General features: G+C 47.4%; 1 protein-coding gene across 1 annotated transcript; it reads left to right on the top strand.

Moving 5' to 3' along the window:
• The first annotated feature begins 112 nt into the window (after nt 1-112).
• Nucleotides 113-15,386, top strand: CACNG6 (calcium voltage-gated channel auxiliary subunit gamma 6). Its single transcript, XM_037820526.1, has 4 exons — nt 113-1,186; nt 4,619-4,693; nt 8,743-8,880; nt 15,148-15,386. Exons 1-4 carry the CDS (start codon nt 856-858, stop codon nt 15,384-15,386), a joined length of 783 nt encoding a protein of 260 aa, XP_037676454.1. The 5' UTR covers nt 113-855.
• The last annotated feature ends 1,116 nt before the right edge of the window (nt 15,387-16,502 follow it).

Raw genomic sequence — 16,502 nt, 5'->3', positions numbered from 1 at the left:
CCAGCCCCCCCCCCCCCCATTTCTCTCAGCCACCAGTCTCCTTTCTCAGCTCTTCGCTGAATGGCGGGGGACACCCCACCCCCTTTGCGTGAATCCCAGCGGGTCCCCACGCACCCCAGCCCTCTTCCCTGAACCCCAGGGGGGAACTCTGCTGTTCTCCTGTGAATCCTGGGCATCCCATTGCCTCTCTGAGCCTCAGCGGGAATTCTGATCTCCCCACCCCCCACATTCTGCGCTCTCCTGGGGACCCCAGGTCTCCCTCTTCTGAACCCCAGAGAGGACCCAACCTCTTCCCCCCGGGACTCTGAACCCAAAAGAACCTCCTCTGAAATACACAGAGGACCCGGCGCCTCTTCCTGGGTACCCCAAACTCCGAGCCTTAGTGGGGTGCACTAAGGAAACCCAGTTTCCCTTTTGTGAATCCTCCCAGCGGGGACCCCAGAGCAGCCCCTCGGAGCTCCAGCGGGCGCTCCGTCCTCCCTGTGAAGCCCGCGGAGCCCCTCCTGGGTACCCAGGTTCTCCCTCCGAGCCTCAGGGGGACCATCTCCTGTGCTGTGCTCCTGTGGGTACCCACTCTTACCCCGAACCTCAGAGGGTTCCCCGGCAGTGGTGTATGTTTTGTTTTTATTTTTTTCCTCTCACAAGCCCCAGAGAGGCTCTCATCTCCCCCATGTGGGAAACCCTAGCACCGTTCCCGTAAGTTTCAGGGAAGATTCTGGTCTTCCTCGTTCATAACCTGGTGGAACCTGAGCCCTGAGCCCCCTCCAAAGACTCAGCCAGGCCGGCGGGGCCCTCGGGACCCCTTCTCGGCGCTGCCTCCCGTGACCCTGGCCCTGAAGCCCGCTGGCCATAAAGATGATGATGTGGCCCAACTTCTTCATGCAAGAGGAGGAGCGGTGGCGGGAGGCGGGCCGGCGGCGGGCGCACGGGCAGCAGAGCGCGGGGCTGACGCCGGAGCGGGAGGGCAAGATCAAGCTGCTGCTGCTGCTGGCCGCGCTGGGCGCCACGCTGGCCGTGCTGGCCGTGGGCACCGAGTTCTGGGTGGAACTCAACACCTACAAGGCGAACGGCAGCGCCGTCTGCGACACCGCCCACCTGGGGCTGTGGAAGATGTGCACCAAGCGGCTGTGGCAGGCGGACGTGCCCGCGGGCAGGGAGACCTGCGGCCCCGCGGAGCTGCCTGGAGGTGAGCGGCCACTCACTGCCCGAGCCCAGGCCTGGGGTCCCACAGGCAGTAAGCCAGGCCCGTGTCTGAGAAGGCCTGTGCCCCTAGAGAGAGCCTGAGACCGAGGAGAGAGGGTACCCCTAGAAGGGGCCTGTACCCAGATCAGCCTGTACTCCCATGCTAGTCTGTATCCCCAGCCCGGCCTGTGTTCTCCAGACCACTCTCTAACCCCAAAGCTCCTGTACCCCCAGACCAGTCTGTACCCCTAAAGCCAGCCTGTGTCCCCTGAGCTGGTCTGTAGCCCCTGTGCAAATGCTCAACACACCACCTGCACGCCTGGAGAGAGCCCGGGCTCTGGTGTCAGGTTACTCTTCCCACACTGCTGATGGCCTGCCCTGTGGGCTCTGGAGAGGCAGAGAGCCTTGACGCCCACCCCAAGTAGAACCTGTGCCTGTTCCCCACCTACTGATTCCAACCAGCGAAGCTCCCACCAAACACCTCCCAACATCCCAGGGCAGACAGCGTGCCTCCTGGGAAATGCTCCTTATTTCCTGTCCCTCTCATCTGTGAATGCACCGACTGGGAATTCCACCCCCTCACCCTTTCCCTTCAGGCATTCCCACACCTCTCCCTTCCCCTCGTGGTGGCTTTTCCACCCCGATCTGCAGCAGAGCTTGTCCCATACAGCTCAGTCTCCAGGACAGCACATGCTATACCCTTGGCTTCTACCAGTGGGACATCCCAAACCTCTTGAAGTTGGCTCCTGACCAGAGGAGCTATCTGATGCCCCTCAGGGTCCATTCAGATGGTTTATACTTGACCGCTCACACGAGCTGTCCAACACCTCCACTCCTCCAAGGGATGTACCACAACCTCGGGATCCCCAAAGGGCTTCTCCTGTCCCTCTGGGCTCCACATGGGATTCCTCTCCTCCTTCACTTCTCCAGAGGTGATTTCTCACATCCTTGGAGTCCAAAATAGGATGTCCCAATCCCTTGATAATGAAGCAGGATGCCAGGCACCACTCCCTGTCTAAGATACCCATTTGGTGTCTAGATTGTACATCTTAAACACTTTGCTTCTGCAGATGGACAATCTCTCGTCCCTCAGGGTCTCACACAGGATGTTCACCAACTTTTGCAGAATGGGAACTCCTGGCAGTAAGAGTAGCAGATGCATATGTAGTGTCCAGCACTGTTCTGAGCATTTTACATGGATTGCTAATTTTCACAGCAACCCTATGACTGGTTAGTGTTGTTATCACTCTCATTCTGCAGAAGAGAAAAATGAGAAGCAAGAAATTTAAGTAACTCAGCCCTTGCTTCCAGACTGGTTTTACTGCACCTGCATACAAAGATGTCCTAAAGGTCCTCACTGTATTGGAAAAGATATCCTGCCTGCCCCACCTCATTGCACAAGATGAGATCCCGCATACCCCTTGCTGTCCCCTTGATTTGCCAGAAAGGACCTCAACGTCTGTAAAGGGCTATGACCACCATCCCTCAATCTCTGCTCCTTAGACGACATTTCACAGCCCTCACTGTCTTAAGGAAATATCCCACATGTCCCACCACCCACCCAAAGACATCCCATATCTTCCTCAGATGCAAGGGTGGCTTTTCCAAATGGAGATGCCATATTCTTTGGGGTCAGAGACAGGGTATCCTAAATCATTGGTAGCCACAATGGTATACCAGATGCTCCGCATTGTACCAGGAAAAATGTTCTGCAGCAGCTCACTTTCTAGGTGGAACTTCACATTGCTATCATAGCTATAGACCAGGTTTGCTATAGACCTGGTTTCCTCACTGACCCTTCCAAATAGCACCTTTAGCCCTCACTCTGCCACCTGAAGTTCCCTTGGCTTCTTGCTGCTGCAGGGTGAGGACTCACCTCCCATATTTCCTTACCAGACAGCCCTTCTGTTTCCCTCAGCGAGCCAGGTGGAATGCCCCACTCCACACCCCATGACTCCTCCACTTCCTCTTTCAATTTGGAGAACTTCTTTTCCAACCCCCCCCCCCCAGGCTGCCTGGCTCCTCTTGTATTTCCTTTACCCCTGGTATTCTCGGCCTCTATCCTCCCTTTCTGTGCCTCAGTTTCCCCATATGCAGAATAAAGGCGAGAGCAGGTTGGACTAGGTGAATTCTGAGGGAATTGCTGGCTGTAAAAGGCAGTTTACAATGAGCTTTTTGTGCCCCCTGTTTTTAGATCAGGGTTTCTTGGGTTTCAAGTACACAAAGTCAAATTAATTATGCTTCTCAGTTTATGTCACAAAATCATTATCAGCTTGTACAAAATCCTTCTTTATTTTTTATTCTTATTCCTTGTATTCATTCCTCCTTAACTCACCTTTTTACCATGTTTCAAATATGTTTTGGATGTATTATTTTTTAACTTGGATAATATATAGTGTTATTGTACATAAGTATGTGCTTAAATTTACATAAATGATAGTGTGCTATAGATTTTGTCTGTTTTCAAAATGTTTTCCTCAACACTGTGCTTCTCAAGTCTCCCCATGTGGCTTTCTGTTTTTCTAATCTGTGGTTCCCATGTGCTGCAGAGATTTCCACAGGAGGCAGACATCACATTTATCTATCTGTTCCCCTGGATGTGAACATCTAGATAGTTATTATAAACAAAGCTGCAGTGAACCCCCACTATATGTTCCCGCATGTATTTTTCTTTTCTAGATTCATCATCATAGGTGAAATTGTTGGGTCACAGGGGATAAACATATTTCATTTCATAAATGAAGAAAGACTAGTAGCAGTTTCACTTCCAGCTGTTTCCTCTCATCCTTCCAATGCGTAATATTATATTTTAATACTTGCCAATCTAATTGAACAAAAGTGGGATCCCCCCTGCTGATTTAAGTTGCATTTCTTGGATCCCTGGTGAGCTGGAGCAGGTCTTTATGCACTTGTAAGTCATTCACGTTTCCTCTTCAGTGAATTGACTATTCACATCCTTTGCCCATTTTTCCAGTTGGGTTACCTGTCTTTTCTGGCTGATCTGCAGGGGTTCTTTACATTCTCTAAATATGAACCCTTTATTGGTTTTGTACATAGTAAATCTCCTTCCGGAGTCTGTGAGCCTTGCTTCCTCTTGGTGCCTTTTGTTGAATCAAGTATCATCCATTTCTAATCCCACTTGACCTTCAGCAAACCCAGTGAGGGATTCAGGAGAGAGATGATCTCTTTTTACAGGGGAAAAGTCAGAGGCCCTGACAGGTCAAAGGCCTACTCTAGGCCACAGATCTGGCCTCAGAGCTCCAGGCTGGAAGCCAGGGTCCTGCACAGCAGGTGGCTTTTCCTTCTCTGAGCAGCATTTTTCTTCTCTGTTTGTTTCTAATGCCATATGTTTAATGTGCTTCATAAACGTCCATCCCTGAGCTTGAGCAAGGGACCTCCATGTCATCACCTCCCCTTCTCTCTCCTACTCCCGCAGAAGCAAACTGCACCTATTTTAAATTCTTCACTACGGGGGAGAATGCACATATCTTCCAGAGAACCACAAAGAAAGGTGAGAACTGCGTGGTGGGATTGTGATATGCTGACAGTGCTAGCCTTGTCTCCTCCTCTGCTTTGCCCTGGTCTTGTAAGGTCCTATTTTGGGGGATGGTGGCAGTAGAGTAATGGTGGGGGCATGGTTCTCCAGGCCTCTATGCCTGACCCTCTTACCCCTAGCTCGGCCTTTCTCACTTGCTGTGTGTAACTGTGGGCAAGTCATAGCTCCTCCTTGTGGGTACTACTCAAGCAGCTCACAAATTAGCACCTACTACATGCTGAGCGTGGCAGTGTGTGCATCGTAGTAGCATCTCCAGTCCTTATGCAACTCTGCAGGGCTGGGACTTTACCTTAATCTTCCAGAAGAGAAAACAGAAGTCCAGAAATGGTTATATTATTTCCCCAGGAAATATCAGAAGCAGAGAGAGGGTTCAAACCCAAGTAGTTCTATTGGACAGCTGTCCAATAGAACGTTCTGCAAGGATGGAAGTGTTCTATTATCCGCACTGTCCAATACAGTGACCACTGGCCACAGGGGGCTACTGAGCCCTTGAACAGTGAGTTCCACATGACTGAAGAACTGAGTGTTACATTTTGTTTAATTTAAACCAATTTAAATTTTAAAAACTGCATGTGACTAGCAGCTGCCCTATTGAACAATGCAGATCTGAAGCCATTGTCCCTTCTCCTCTAATCACTGTCTCCCAAGTACCTCAGTTTCCCCACCAATGAAGAAATTGTGATTGATTCATCAATCTTACCTGGTATTTGTAAAGATTTAATGAGATGATACAGCTCAAACATACTATGTGTTGTCTGACACATAGTAGGCCCTCAGTAAATGGTGAAATGGTGGTTCCTTACTCCCTCTAATTCTTTTTTTTCTTTCTTGCCTTTGTTCTGAGTGAGCCTGGGCAAGTCACTGCCCTCCTCTGAGAGTGTAAAACATCGTAGCATGCACTTATGGAACACCGACTGTGATGGTTGGTTCATGTGTCAACTTGGCCAGGTGATGGTGTCCAGGTGTCTGGTCAAGCAAGCACTGGCCTAACCGTTTCTGCAAGGACATTTGCGTCTGGTTAATAAACCAGAAGGTTGGTTTATTAAATCATCAGTCAGTCAACTGCTTCTGTGGCTGATTACATCAATTTAATCCAACCAGTTGAAGACTTTTAAGGGAGAAGAGACGGAACCTTCACTGCTGCTTCAGCTAACCAGCATCTCCTGAGGGGTTCATTGAACACCTTCATTGGAGTCGCCAGCTTGCTGCCTGCCCTATGGAATTTGGACTTGTACATCCTGTCCTACAGAATTTGGACTCCTGGATCCCTACAGTTGCATGAGACACTTTTATAAAATCTCGGATTTACAGATATTTCCTTTTGGTTCTGTTTCTCTAGAGAGCCCTAACTAATACAGCTTGGTACCAGGAGTGGTTCTTGAAAAACAGGATCTTAAAATGGGCTTTTACAATTGGTTTTTGACTCTGATTAGATTCAAAGGCACTGATGATTCTATTTCCAGTAATCAAGCAAGATGGCACTGACAGTCTGTGGTTTGAGTTGGCAATGGAGATATGCAAAATATCACCATTTGATTCCCCTAATCATACTCTTGTAAGAAGCAAGGCTCTGGGTGACAGGGTTCCTGACACTTTAACAGAGTTTTGTGGAGTTAAGAGGTATAATGATGTTGGCTGGGTTGTTCTTAGATACACTGGACACAGTTATAAGAGAGAAGGATGAGCTGAAGGCTTCAAATTTGAAATTTAAATGCCATTTGACAGATGTAAAGGTTTCTATGTGTGCCCTGAAAGAAAATCTTATTTCCTTTGGCTACAGACTTGAGATCTCTGAAAACCAGACCCAGTGTCTCATTGTGTGAGTGGAAGAATTACCATGTAAACTGAAATTTCAACCTTGCAGGATGTGTCCTGTTAATGTAAAGACATTGATTGATAAAGAATGAGATTCTGAAACTTGGGATGGGGACATATGGGTTGATAATGATGGCAGTAGGAACACCAGAAACCTGGATTCTGCTGAGTCTTTGCTAGATATACCTGTAATGGTCTGCCCTGAGAAAACAGCCCCCCACCTCCATTATGCCCCGAGGAACCTGTCATCCAATCTCTGCCTAAAGAGATTAAAGCTTCAGTGCCTGCTAAACCTGTAATCACCTCCCTTGAGGAAGCAGCCCTCTTCTGTCTGGACAGAATCCTTTCAGCAGATGAAACTACAACGGAATGTCCTGAGGTGATGGCTTAAAGGATACTTCTAATTCTTTTCATGACCCACCGCACCACCACTCACTACCCCCTCATGACCCAATGCACCACCACTCACTACCCCCAGTGATCCACTAGAAAAAATTTTGCTTCCTGTCCCTGCAACCTTAAGCTCTGCTGGTCTATAGGTCTTAGTTCCAAAAGGAGGAGTGCGCCCACCAGAAGACACAACAATGATTCCATTGAACTGGAAGTTAAGACTGCCACTTGGCCACTTTGGGCTTCTCATGCCTCTGAATGCAAGGCAAAGGAGGGGATTACTGTAGTCATTGGGGTGATTGATCCTATCAAGGGGAAATAGCACTGCCACTACACAATGGAGGTAAAGAAGAGTTCTCATAGAATACAGGAGATGTCCTAGGGCGTCTCTTAGTGCTACCATGCCCTGTGATTAAAGGCAATGGAAAACTGCAACAACCCAATCCAGCAGGACTAACAATGGCCCAGAGACTTCAAGAATGAAGGTTTGGGTCACCCCACCAGGCAAAGAACCATGGCCAGCTGAGGTTAAAGGGAACATGGAATGGGTAGTGGACGAAGGTGGTGATAAATATGAACTGTGACCACATGACCAGTTACAGAAATGAGGACTGTGATGTATTTAAGCTCTAGGATATCAAGTTTAAGAGTGAATTGTACCCAAGGACTTGCACCCTATTCTGGAGAGATTTAGTGCATTTCTGGTTGTACACAGGATAGTTGAGTATTGTTAGGTGAAATGTGTCTGTTACTGTGTTCTATTTAGAGATTAAGTATGGTTTAAGGTGATGTATGAATAGCTCCCAAGTTGACAAGGGGTGAACTGTGATGGTTAGTTCATTTTTCAGTTTGGTGAGATGATGGTGCCCAGGTGTTTGATCAAGCAAGCACTGGCCTAACCATTACTGCAAAGGACATTTGTGGCTAGTTAGTAAACCAGAAGGCTGCTTTATTAAATCATCAGTCAATTGACTGCATCTGTGGCTGATTACATCAATGAAGGGAGTGTCTTCTGCAATGAGTGAATTCAGTCAGCTGGATTTAATCCAATCAGTTGAAGACTTTTAAGGGAGAAGAGAGAACCTTCATTCCTTCTTCAGCCAGCCAGTCTCTCCTGGGGAGTTCATTGAAGACCTTCATCGGTATTGCCAGCTTGCTATCTGCCCTACAGATTGTGGACTCATGCATCCTGCCCTACGGAATTTGGACTCTTGTAACCCCACAGTTGTGTGAGACATATTTACAGATATCTCCTTTTGGTTCTGTATCCCTAGAGAACCCTAACCAATACACCTACTGTTTGCTGAGCTCTGTGCTGGGCACTATACACAGTGATTTCTAAACCTCATCATAGCCTTATCTGATAGGGATTTCTATCCTGATATTCCAGTGGAGGAAGCCGAGGCTCGGAGAGGCTCAATGACTTTACCAGAATCTCCCGGCTAGGAGGTGGCTGGGGAGGGTTCCAACTTTGATCATTCCATTATTACACACCACCTTCCACCATTGTCTCCCACATGCCCCACTGCCTGATTTCCTCACCTGTAAACACTTGGGGACCAGATTGAAAGTTAAATGGTTTCTCACATTCCCCTTCTAATCCTGGCTCTGTCCTCCCTTTGCTCTGTGACCTTAGCAAGTAACTGACGCTCTCGAAGGCTTAGTTCCTTCAGCAGTGTAAAGAAAATGTCAGATTGGTACTTGAAAATTCTTTTCTCTAGTCTTGAACCTTCTTGGTCCCTTGTAAGGGAGCCCTCCTCATTCCCAGGTTCTCTGCACCTTCCTCTTCTCCCCCACAGAGGTGAATCTGGCAGCTGCAGTGATAGCAGTGCTGAGCCTGACAGTGATGGCCCTGGGGTGCCTCTGTATCATCAGGGTGCTCAGCAAAGGGGCAGAGTTCCTGCTCAGAGTTGGAGCCATCTGCTTTGGCCTCTCAGGTGAGAGCTGAGAGTCTGGGGGCTGAAGATATTGCATGTGGGAGGTGGGGTCTACAAGCACTGTTGCATGCTGGGAAGTGGGGTCTACAAGCACTGTTGCATGCTGGGAGGTGGGGGTCTACAAGCACTGTTGCATGCTGGGAAGTGGGGTCTACAAGCACTGTTGCATGCTGGGAGCTGGGGGTCTACAAGCACTGTTGCATGCTGGGAGGTGGGGGTCTACAAGCACTGTTGCATGCTGGGAAGTGGGGTCTACAAGCACTGTTGCATGCTGGGAGACTGGGAAAGCCCATGGGCTGTAGCAGGCTCAAAGAAGGGAGAGTTCAAAGCCCAGTTGTTCAAATCCCAGGGAATTAGAGGGTTTCCAGACACTCTTTTAGATTTGGACCTGGACTCCCCAAGGGGTTGGGGATCCAAGGAAAATGCTGCATCCTGTGAAATATAGTCCCCAATAATAACTAATTCATTGTACATTTATCTGTAATCCTCACAGTAGCTCTACTAGGTGGGATTACTATCCTCCACTTTATAGAAAACAAACTATAGGTTCAGAGAAGTCAGAGGAATTACTGAGGGTCACGCAGCCAATGATGGGGAGGAGGGACTCAAAACTAGGTCTTTCTGATTCCAAAGCGTGGCTTATTTTCACCCTCTCCACTGCATTCTGGGAACTATATTCTTGTGGGGTCTTTGCAAGATCAGAGCCTGGTGTGGTGGAATGAATCTTTAATTGGGAGACAGGTGGTATAAGTTCTAGCCTAGGTTGTGCCCTGAATCCATTGCTGATCTTGGGAGGTCTCTTTTGTTCTCTAGATCTTGGTTCCATTATTGGATCAAATATTTTCTAAGGTGGATAGAAAAGCCATTACTTATATGTTTCATTTATTATTCTTCAATTATTTATTGAGCACTTACTATGTTCCATCATGTGCCAAGGGCAGGAGATACAAAGGTAAATAAGAACACACTGCATCTCCCCTTATAGAACCTAGATTCTGGCAGAACTAGTAACCAATAATTACATATATGACAGTTCAACTATAATTATGATGAGAGTTGTGATAAAGCACATTAAGGGTACATGTAACCAATGATGGGGATCTGTGTCAGAGAAACTCCTGGAGAAAGTAACATTTATGCTGATAACTAAAGGATGAATAGAAATTATCTGGTCAATGTATGATGGTGGCAGTGGTGATGGTGGTGTTAATGGTGGTGGTGATGGTAGTGATATTGTTGGTAGTGATGGTGCTGGTGGTGAAGGTGGTGGTGGTGATGATGGAGATGGAGGTGGTGGTGGTGGTGATGGTGATGGTGATGGTAGTGGTAGCAGTGGTGGTGGAGGTGACAGTGGAGTTGGTGGTGGTGGCAGTGGTGGTGGAGGTGATGGTGGAGGTGGTGGTGGCAGTGGTGGTGGCAGTGATGGTAATGGTGGTGGTGATGGTGGTGGTGGTGGTGATAGTGGTGGTGATGGTGGTGGTGGTGACAGTGGCTGTGGTGCTGGTGGTAGTGGAACAGCATGTACTAAGGCTTGGCGAAATTGAGCAGAACAAAGTTCAGAGCATAAGGCAGGGCACAGCTGTCACAGTTGTAGGTGGTAGCTTTGATTTAAGAGTGAGATTGAGGCCTGGTGAAAGATGAAGCAAGGGAGATCATAATGAGTGTTTAAGAGCACACATGAGTGGAAAATAATAAAGTCACATTCTTATTGTTATTTTGTTACCTTAAAGATCGCCTAGATAAGGAGAAAAATTTAGATATCCCTTTTCCTTTATTCATTTATACATTCGTGAATTAAATTCATTCATACACATACACACACACACACACACACACACACACACACACACACAGGAGCTGCCCTCCCAGAGATTATTATCTGATTGATGGCAGAGAGATAAGGCTAATAATCCCAGAATTGCAAACTGCAATGAATGCTATGAAGGGAAATTGGAATCTATGAGAGTGTATAACAATCACCACCACCTCCATCACCACCTCCACCACTGCTGCCTGGAGCATGGAGTCAGAGTGGGCCCCTCTGAAGAGGTGAAAAGTAAGATGCTAAAACATGGGTAGCCAAGCTGGAAAGAGTTTGGTGGATTTGAAGGCAAGAAAGAAAGCCAGTGTAACTACAGCTATGGAAAGTGAGGGGGTATTGGTGCAAAAAAAAAAAAAAAAAAAAAAAAAGGTCCAGGAAATAGATGGTGAATCAAGAAATCTGGGTTGGAGTCCTAACTCCTTAAGAGCTGTGTGATCTTGGGCAAACCATTTTCCATCTCTGGGCTTAAACCTCCCCTTACTCATGAACTCACTCATCCAAATATCCACCTATCAAGTATCCTATTGTAGCCACCGATCCATTTATCCTTCCCTCAATCCATCAGTTGCTCCCTCTTTCTGTCCCCCCTGCATCCATCCATCCATGTATCCATTCATCTGTTTCCTCTTTCCTTCTTTCCATCTATCCACCCATCCATCCATCCATTCAACAAGAATTGGAATAATGCTAGTAATAGAATATTAGATATTCTTTAGATAGACTTTGATATCTAATAAGTGCTAGATGCTGTGCTAGTTAGCACCAGGGATTGATTAATGAATAAGACCAATGCGATCCCTGTTCTCAAGGCTGAGAAGGGATTGGTGGTGGTGGTGGTGGTGGTGTTAGTGAACCCACAGCTGCATTCATCCTGGGGGTGCCAAGAAGGTGTGGATAGAAAACTGTGTCATGAAAGTATTGGGCATTAAAATGTTTTGCAGATGGTAACCCTGAATGGAAGTGAAGGGGAGGATTTGATGCTGTGATTACTATGGCTATTCTGTGAATTAGGGGCAAGTTGGGCTTTTGAGGTCTCCTTTGATTAAGGGATATGTTTAGGTTATATTGTTTCCATAATTATATGTCAGGTGTTGTTCTATGTTTCTGAGATATGAAGCAGATAAGTTTCTTGCCCTCATGGATTTATAGTCTAGTGGGGGAGACAGAATTCAGACAAATACACAATCACTCATATAAATCAATAAATATTAATAGTTGCCAACAGCAATAAATGCTATAAATGAAAACTAAATAGTATGAGATGTATAACCGGGAGACCTGATTTAGACTTGGAAGCTGTGGCCAGGGTAGGCTTTCCCGAGGACATGTAATCTAAGTGGAGATGTGAGGGATGAGGATGCACAAGGCAGGAGCAGAGAAGAGGGATATTCGATCAACTTAAAGGTCTTCAGGCCTGGGAGAGGGCGGTAAATTTAAGGACTCCTGGAGCATGGAAAGAGAAGCTCGAGAAAAGGCGGGACAGGAAGGCAGGGGCCAGGCTGTGTGTAGCCTTTTAGGGCACACAGGGGAAGTCAGGCTTGACCAGGGAGGACATACAGTGAAATGGCCAAGAGAACTGTCTATGGAGTCAAGCCAGCTTTGGGCTCGAACCCAAGCTCCACTTATCTAGGCTTCAGTTTCCCCATCTGCACAGTGGGGATCATAACAACGTCTACCTCTAAGGTCTTGCGGAGGAGATGACACATGAAAACGTTTGGTTAGATTCTTGTCACAAAGCTGGTTTGTCTAGACCAGGCAAACAAGCAAACTGCAGTTGAAAAAAAAAATCAGAAGAACAATACTATTTTGTGATATGCGAAAATGATATGAAAGTCAAAATTCAGTGTGCATAAATCAAGTTTTATGGGAACACAGCCAAACGCATTCATTCATGCATGATCTATGGCTGCTTTTGAATTACAGTGGTGTGTTGAGTACTTACACAGAGAACAGAAGACCCAAAAAGCTGAAAATATTTACCATTTGGCCCATAGGCGACAGTTTGCAGATCTATGGCTTAGTCCAAAAATATAGGAGTCATATTTGATTCTTCTCTTTTCTTCACACCTCACATCCAGTCCATCAACACATCCCTTCAGCATTAACTCCATAATATATTTTGAACCCAAACACTTCCCTTCATTTTCAACATTCCTTTAATTCAAGCCACTGCCATATTTTCCCTGGATAATTTCTTTAGACAACTCACTTCTACTCTTATTCTTCTCAAGCCCATTCCCCATGCAACAGCCAGCGTGATATACATTTTTTTACTGAGGTAACATATATAACTGAAAATTTGCCTTTTAGATCTTTTTAAGTGCACATTTCAGTGGTATTAATTACATTCACAAGGTTGTGCTACCATCATCACTGTCAATTAGCAAGACTTTTTCATGACCTCAAACAGAAACTCTCTACCATTAAGCAATAACTCTCCATTCTCCCTTTTCCCCAGATCCTGGTAGTCTTTCATCTACTGTCTCTATGCATTTGCTTGTTCTAGATTTTCATGTGTGTGGAATCATGCAATATTTGTCCTTTTGTGTTGGGCTTATTTCACTCAACATCATGTCTTCAAGTTTCATCCATGCTGAATGATATTGTTAAACCAGAATCAGATCACGGTACCCTCCCGATTCCAATAAATTCCTACCTCTGGAATAAATGGCTCCAAGCCTACATGACCTGCTCTCCGGCTACCTCCGAGTCGTCATCTCTTGCCACCTGCTCTCTCCGCCTCACCACATCGGTCGGTTTGCCGTTCCCCTGGCCCTCTGGGCTCGTTTCCTCCTCAGAGCCCTTGCCCTGCTGTCTGCTCAGCCCGGAAAGTTCTTCCACCAGATCCCAGTATGTCTCACCTCCCCATATCGTTTAAGTCTCTGATCCAGTATCACCTCCTCAGAAAGTTCAGTGCTGACCACCTCGTTTAATCTCGAGTTTAACCCACTGTGCCCTTACCCTGACTTCTCTTCATAGAACTGATCACAACCTGAAGTTATATATTTATGTGTTTACCTGACTCTAGTCTGTCTACCCTGTTGCGAGAAGCTCCAGTTCGAGGGCTTTGTTGTTTTTATTTATAATAAGCGCTCGATAAAGATCTGCTGAGTGAATGAAAGAATACATGAATTAAAAATGATTGGAGGGGTCTGGGTGATTCTTTTGCTTTCCTAGCTCCTTTCCCACCTCCAGTCCCTAACCTGAGCTGCACAGGGCCAAGAAGGGTTCATTTAGGGGCCACTGAACCAGAGCACGCGGGCTCCAGGCTGCATTCTCCAAGCCACTAACTAAATGGGAAATTTTGAGTTGTATATGTTACTATAATAAAACTTTTTTTTTTTTTTAAAAAAAGGAAATATATACACACACAAACACACACATACACAAAACCATGGAGGAACTGGGGTGCAGGGAGAAAAAGGGTCAGGGATGAGTTGGGGCCAGACTCCAGGGTCTGACAGGGGAGACAGCCAGAATCCAGGACTCAAGAACGACCATCAGATGGTCCAGCATGATCTGGCCCCTGCCCACCTCTGCTAGCCGGTCACCCACTGCTCCCCCTGACCCTGACAGCTTGGGTTCCAGCTACACTTGCCTCCTTTCTCTTCCTCAAACACACTCTGCTTAAACTTTCCCCAGGGCCCTTGCATCCGCTGTTGCTTCTGCTTGGAATACATTTTGCTTTGTTTTTTTTGTTTGTTTGTTTGTATTTTTTTGTTGTTGTTTTATTTTTTGCATGGTTGGCTTCTTTTCAATCCTTCAGGTCTCAGCTGAAATGGTTTTCCCTGATGACCCCGTCCAAAGTCCCTGCTCTGTTGTGGAACATCACTCTCCCCCCCCATCACCTTGTTTTGTTTCCTTCCTATAGCATGTACCCCTCTCTGAAATCATCTTGTCCCTTTATTTGTTTACTTCGGAAGTTGTGACTTGGCAGTCCGCAGGCCAGTGATGGCCAAGAGAAGTCCTTTGTTTGGAGGGCAATGTTTACAGAGTTCTCTATGCCAGTATTTCAAGATTGAGAGTGTTCCCATGAAAATAATAATAAAAAATTCCAGCCATTGAAAAAAATCAGATCAGGCAACACGAGGCCCCCTGTTCCAAAGGTCCACCATTGACAGAAACCACGTTGGCTACCCTTTGTTACGGTTGTTAAAAAACTTGCCTGCTTCATTTCTTTATACTTTCTCATCACCCCCTACAGGCATTTGAATTTCCCAATCCCTGGTTTACTTGTGGAACAGAGCCTTTGTCCTGTTCTGCTTTACCTCCAGCTTCCCAGATAGCACCTGCTGTGTAGTGGGCATTTAGTACCATTCGCTGCAGGAATGAATGGGTGCCGGGGTCACCCCGGTTTCCTGTTTGATGGGCTGTGCTGGGGAGGTGCTCCCAGCCAAGCTGAGACCCCGGGGGCCTGACGGCGGTGCGGTGTCCTCCCCCTGCAGGCCTGCTGCTCCTGGTGAGCCTGGGCGTGTTCCGGCTTTCCGTGAAAGCCCTGCTGGAGAGCGTGGGCCCCGAGCCGCCCCCGGCGCCCGCGCTGGCCTACGAGTACTCCTGGTCCTTGGCCTGCGGTGTGGCCGCCGGGCTGGTGCTGCTGCTGGGGAGCGGCTGCGTCCTGCTGCTCCTGCTGCCACCCTGGCCCTGGGGGACCCTCTGCCCCAGGCCGGGCCCCGGGGGCGCCTAGGGACGCAGCGGCTCTTCCCTGAGCCCCGGCCCAGCCCTCCCCGCCATGTCCCCCTCCAGATCTTCTGCCCCTCTCCTGGAGAAACCGCTTCCTCTCTGTTCTGGGCCCACTTCATTTTCACAAGCGCCTCTTGCTTCCTTGTCTTTCCCTCTGTAAATATGTTCTTCTCAGTGGCTGAGTTTGGGTTGCTTGGAGGTGGGGTGAGAAGAGGATTTTTTTTTTTTGGGGGGGTATATGAGGGTCACTAAGAAGGCTGGTGGGGACCTGACGGGGTAGCTTGGTGGGGGATGAGGGCAGGGGTCTTGGGAGGGAGTCGGGCCTCTTTGTTTCCCAGGTCTGGATTTACTTACTTGGGGGGAGGCTCCTTAGGGCTAATCTGCTCCTCAGGGTTGGGGTGGGGGTTGACAGGGGTTGGGGGAGAATCTTGGGGTCTGACCGCCCAGTGGTCTGATCTGGGATTAAAGGTTTGGAAATTTGAAAACCTTGATGTGGAGTCCATTTGTGATGGATTGTGCATTCTGGGGTGCGCCATGTGTCAGTCCCAGAAGTCCTTGTAAATGAGCCCATGGAAAGGGGCGGCAAGAGTGTGGGAAACCCAACAATTTAGAAACACAGACATTAAGCTGGAATAGCAGCGACACTAACAGTTAACAGTAAATGAGGACTTTGTCTCAGGTCTGTGAGTCCTTCAGACAAAAGGAAAAGCTGATAGATGCGTACTTGCACACCTCCCGCACTTGATAAGCATTTAATAAGCATCTTACTGAAGCATCGCAGCACCACTTAGCAGCCAAATGGTGTTAGTAGGTTCCTTGACTGATGGAAACACAGAGAAGTTGAGTGAGTCTCTCAAAGCCACAGAGCTGTTGAATGGAGAAGGTAGAATTCAAATCAAGGTAAATATACAAATATATTAATGCTTTGAGTCTGAGTCTCCTAAATATTTCTATATTTAATTATAAATCATTCCATGGTTGAAAGAATCTTCCTCATGAGGAAATAATTATATCATCAAGGAATGTGGGGTGACCCTTTCTCAGTTAGTTGAGATTGCACTCCAAGTCTCAGATTCGGTGGTGTTCAGGGGTGTTTTCTTTGGCGGGGCACGTCGTCTGC

Source organism: Choloepus didactylus, chromosome 27 (assembly GCF_015220235.1).
Source record: "Choloepus didactylus isolate mChoDid1 chromosome 27, mChoDid1.pri, whole genome shotgun sequence".
Lineage (NCBI taxonomy): Eukaryota > Metazoa > Chordata > Mammalia > Pilosa > Megalonychidae > Choloepus > Choloepus didactylus.
This window is presented reverse-complemented; position numbering and strand designations above follow the sequence as displayed.

Coding starts and splice junctions, on each gene's coding strand:
- CACNG6 (XM_037820526.1), top strand. CDS start 856: ATGATGATGTGGCCCAACTTCTTCATGCAAGAGGAGGAGCGGTGGCGG. Junction 1,187..4,618: donor CCCCGCGGAGCTGCCTGGAG/GTGAGCGGCCAC, acceptor CTACTCCCGCAG/AAGCAAACTGCACCTATTTT. Junction 4,694..8,742: donor CCAGAGAACCACAAAGAAAG/GTGAGAACTGCG, acceptor TCTCCCCCACAG/AGGTGAATCTGGCAGCTGCA.